General features: G+C 57.2%; 1 protein-coding gene across 1 annotated transcript in view; it reads left to right on the plus strand.

Moving 5' to 3' along the window:
- The window catches only part of PIK3R3 (phosphoinositide-3-kinase, regulatory subunit 3 (gamma)), a 75,971-nt gene that overhangs the window by 716 nt on the left and 70,217 nt on the right, over positions 1 to 5,038 (plus strand). Inside the window, exons 2-3 of the mRNA XM_009884844.1 lie at positions 3,968 to 4,063; positions 4,311 to 4,388. Of these exons, the coding sequence (XP_009883146.1) occupies positions 3,968 to 4,063; positions 4,311 to 4,388 (174 nt within the window). The remainder of the gene's footprint in view (positions 1 to 3,967; positions 4,064 to 4,310; positions 4,389 to 5,038) is intronic.

Genomic DNA, 5,038 nt, shown 5'->3' on the forward strand with positions numbered 1-5,038 from the left:
CCCCCCTGCCGCTGCGCCACCCGATTCTGGCTGTTCTCGATGCCCGGGCGAGTGCTGGCCCCTGGCCAGCTCCCAGCCACGCGGTCACTTTGTACAAGCTGGGACAGGGGACAGTCTGGGCGCACAATGGGGTCAGTCCCTGGAGGGGAGGGCTCCTCCATCCCCGGGGTGGGGGGGTGCGGGCTGCAGCACAGCGCTGGGGGAAATATTCGGCAGGGCCCTTCCAGGTATGGGGACACTGGCCATTTCTCCGCTGGGATCTGCGGCGCTTGTGGAGCAGCTCTGCCCTCGCGGCTTACCATGGCCAAGTGCATCGGGGCTGGGAGGGATTTCACAGCAGTTGCATAATGTACCCAAGCTAAAAAAAAAAAGGCGAAGTAAACCCCCCCCCCCGCCCCTTCCAGCCCCACAAACCACCATGAATAAAGCCGTGATGCTCTCCTCCTCTGGGATGCGTTGCTCAGGGAGGAGGACTATCCTGGAGGAGGTGATGGAGGAGACATCGCTGGGGGATACAGCGGTACCACCTTTAGCCACAGCTGCCCAAAAGCTGCCCGGCTGCTGGCCCGGCACCTCAGGGACACTTCTTGCTCAGTTTGGGACCAAGGCGCAGATGTGGTAACCAGAGCGGCTGGCTGGGCACTGGGGGGTACCCTGGCCCCGGGTTTAGAGGGGCACCTGCTGACAAGGAGTCCATCCCCCTCCAAGATAGGGTTCAAGGTACCCTTGCCACTCTGATTTAAGAGGGTGGAGGCCACCCGGCCCCTGGGCTGACCGTGGCAGGGCTCAGCCGATGCGGGGCGTCTCCTTCCCCTGACACCATCCACCACTGCGTACAGGGTTTGCCGTGCGGATCCTGCCGCTCATCCCCCCTAAAAGGGGAGACAGGGATGCTAGGGCCCCCCTCTGCCTCCCCTCACCGAAACAGGGGTGCTCCTCCCTGACCGATGCCCCAAGCGCACCAAGGCAGCCACCATCAGCTGCACGCTGCCATCACAAGGGAGGGTTGGGGACACTTTGGGGGGTGACCCCACTTCCCAGCCAAGCCCACTGGCATGCAAGGAGCCCTCTGCCCCTGCCTGTTTGGCGGGCAGAGCCCTAGCAAACTCAGTGCTGTAGTGTGGACAACTCAGGTCAGACAGGAGCAGACCTAAGGGCTCTCCAGCCCCGTTCACTGGGATTTTTAGAGACGGGAAAGCGTGGAGCCAGCCTTTTGCTTCTGCCCCTGCTGCCCATCACCGTTGCCTCGCGCCTGCCCTACACAGGGGGTGGTATGGGCTTCTCTCCGAGGGGCTGGGACATGTGCCCAGGGGACTCCTGCCCACGGGTGTTGGGGACATGGCCGTGCCCCACAGATCCAGGCAGGTCCCCAGCAGCAAGTGCAGCCTGGCTGGAGAGCCTGGCCCGTACAGAAGGTGTCAGCATTTGATCCTCAGTCCTGCGTGCACTTACTTGGGCAAGAGGTTAAAAAATTACATTAAAAAAAAATAAATAAGTAAAATCGAGATTTTTTTAATAGGGAGAAAAACACTAAAACCAGTTTTTTGGGGTAGATTGGGGATGGTGCTGCCATCTGCAGGACATGCTCCAGCCATGGCCTTGTGTCCAGCCCCGCTGTCCAGGGGGACGTTGGGTGCTGCCTCGCCGGTGCTGTGCCGTGGGCTGCCCCTCCGTGGGCTGCCTTTCCTGGGGCGATGCCGGGGTGCGCGGGCACCTTGGCAGCGGACACTCGTGGCCCACAACCACGTCTCTCTGCAGCAGCAGAGCAGCACGTACTGTTTTATGTCGGTTTAAACCCAAACCTCACAGCTGGTGGGATTTCCCTCACAGTAAAAATCTCCAACGTGCTCTTGGATGAGAAGGAACTTTTTTTTTTTTTCTTTTTTTTTTGCAAAATTATTCCCGTACTGTTTCCCTTCCCAGACACAGGTTTTGAGGGACATTTGTTTTGGCTTGCCCTAATGCTTATTTTCTGTGACAGTGGCGTACCACCCTGTATGCCCTTGGTGCTCTCGGAGCCCCAGGGGAGCCCAAGCAGGGTGAAGCCCTGGAGAAAACCCTGAATGGGAGAGAGACACCGTGTTTCCCAGCCTTGACCCAGGGCCAGGGCTGGCTCTGCTGGGAGGAATGGTCTTGTTTTTTTTTTTTTTTTAATTAAATAATATCCTAAAAATGGTTCTGCAGTGGATCTGAGTCCCTTGGGGACTTCCCAGGATCTCAGTGGCTGTTTTGTCCCTGCCTGGTCGTCCTGGGCAGCATCACTGCTGCAAGGCATCAACTCCACCTCACCCGGGGTCGGAGCCGAGCAGTGCCTTGGGATGCTGGGGTCCAGCCTGGCACCCTGAGGGGCTAAAGCTCCAACCTGAGCTATTCCTGCCATTTCCAGCAAGGAGAAACAGGTGGTTATTTATTGCCACCACCGCCTTTCCCCAAAACATCGCCTTGGAGGCCAAACCCCATTTTTTTCCTAATTAAAAAGCCACCCACATGACGAGGATGTTTTCCACGGGTTCCCAATCACCTGCTTTGCTTTAAACTCTGAAATCTTCTCCATTCTCCCCCCCAATGCACCCACACATCCCCATTGGGCAGTAGAGGGGACCCCGTTGCCAGGCTCGGGCATCACAGCTGTGCCTGGGGTCTGGATCTGCCACCTACAAGTGGGAGGTTTGCATCCCTTCCCGCTCTCCAGGGAGCACCAGGGCATCCCCATGGCAAAGCCCCGATCCACCCGTTGCAGCCAGGTTGTGTTTTTGCCAAAGGTCAAAGGCAGCGCGGCCCTGTCCACCGCCCCTTTTATTTTTTTTTTTTTTTTTTCATGCCTTAAAACTGTTATGGGTTTATTGGCTTCACACAGCAGCTCCCTGCCTTCTGCCAGGCAGCAAAAACCAAAGAGAGAATGAACCTAATGCTGGAGCTGGCCAGGCTGGAGCGCATCTCGCCAGGGGGAAAAGTCACACTCAGGTTTTATTTAATGTGCTATAATTTTTTTTTAAAAGATATTTCCACCAGAAGAGATCCACTCACCACATAAAACAGGTAGAAGAGTCCTTGACACATCAGCTTTGCCAGATGCCAGCCATGCCCCGGCAGTCACACATGGCTCTGATGTGCTGTGGCCGGTGGCAGCCGCGGGCTGTCCCCTGCCCGCTGCCTTCTGGGGGGTTCAAGGCCACTAACGAGAGAATGTGGGGGAAAATCCCAACACTATCAGGGTCTCTGTCAGGGATGACCTGCGCAGGTGGAGGTGTTTATCAGCCACGATGATAAGAAGGGAGGAAGGGAGGGATGGAGTGTGTTCTGGGGTAGAGAGTTGTTCTCACTCCTGCCAGGGGGTTTGTGACTCTCTGGTAGGGTCTGGGGTGAGGTGTTCTTCATATAAAACCCAGGAGTCAGCAGCATCTGGGGATTCACACCATGAGAAGCCTGGCCCATGTCTGGCTGAAGGGCTGGTGGAGGTCTGTGCCAGCCAGGGGGGTGGGTCAGTCTTCCTTGGGCTTGTGCTCAACCCTGTTGTAGACACCAGAGAATCCAAGCGGGTGAGAGTTGCAGGGAGCCATGTCTGTGCTGGGTACAGATCTGCTCCCCCAGCTCCTGCCTGGTGCTGCTAAGGGCTGTGGGTGGTGAGAGGGGGCAGTTCTCGGTGCCATGGGAGGAGAGGTAGGGAAGGGTTTTTGGGCTGAAGGAGCTCCATGCTCAGGGTGGGATGTTGCCCGGGGGCAGGGCATGTGCTGAGCAGGTTTTTGCGTCTCAGCAAGTGTCTGAGCCTCCAGTGGTGACTCTTACTGCAAAAAGAGGATAAAATACAGGAGAAGTTCTCCAAAATTGGACATGTATGAACTGAAGTGTTGGTTGTGGCTGTGCTAAAGCAGCAGCTTGATCCTGTCCTGAGGCACCCAAGGAAAAAAGCCTGGAATTCCCACAGGCAGGAATTTCCAAGCCCCTTCTCCCTGTCTTTCCATCACAGGGCTTCCTGGGCAGGCAGAGCTCGCCGAGCATCCCACACTTCCTGAGCAGACACTGCCAACTGTGGCCAGGATCATCGAGGCACTGGAAAAACAAGGTACGGGCAGCCACAGCATCCATCCGCAGGGTGTACGTGGGTGCATGCATGCAACCACCCACTCTGCCCGTGTTCAGAGATGCCCCAAGAGCATCACTAGAGCCAAAGTTCTCCCTACATACCCTGGTACCCACACAGCATGGATAGGGCAAGGGAACTTGGTGGTCTTAGTCCCTGCTGGCTTCCATCGAGTTGGAGGGAGGATTTGGGGTTCAGGACTGACCCCTCTCTCCTGACTGCTCCCCAGGTCTCGACAGCGAGGTGCTCTACAGGTCCACCCCTGGTGTGCTGGGGGATGCTGAGCTGAAGCAGGCTCTTCTGGCGGGTAAGTCCCAGAGCCATGTCCCTCCCTACGTCCCTGGGCAGGAATAGGGCCGTGGAGGTGATGCTGCCAGGCGAGTGATGCCACCCAGGCACAGCAGGGATAGGTTACTGCCTCCAACCTTGTTATGGCCCTAATTACAGCTCTGTAAGGCCCTGCCTGCATGCAAGCCCCCCTCAGCTCCCCCAGTACCCTGATGTGATGCTGCCAAGAGGGATGCAGGCACGGGGATGAGGCTCTTCATTAGAAGCCCTATTTATTTTTTTAGGGAGAAAAATAGTATGTTTTGCAAACCTTTAGGGGTTCTATTGGAGAAGCAGGGCAGGGAGAAAGCCTCTTGTGGGTGCAAGAGGGAAAAAGAAAGGGGAAAGAAAAACCACATTTTTTAGGAGAACGGGGGGCAGGAGCAGGGTGGGGAGGAGGGAAAAAAAACCTTGCTGCTAAATTCACGTCTGGGATGGCACGGGGAAGGGGCAGTGGGGATGTGATGGATCCAGTGTGCTGCTCAAACCCAGGCTGGGGGGGAGCGGGGAGGAGGAGGAAGCATCTCCATCCTCTCGGCCGCGGTGCCCAGCGGGCGGCACTGTGGCACCAGGCACGGTCCGGCCCCGCACAGCCGGCGTCTGGCACCGCGTCTCCGTCCCCGTCCCGTC

The sequence above is a fragment of the Charadrius vociferus genome, unplaced genomic scaffold, assembly GCF_000708025.1.
Source record: "Charadrius vociferus isolate BGI_N301 unplaced genomic scaffold, ASM70802v2 scaffold163, whole genome shotgun sequence".
NCBI classification, from domain to species: Eukaryota; Metazoa; Chordata; class Aves; order Charadriiformes; family Charadriidae; genus Charadrius; species Charadrius vociferus.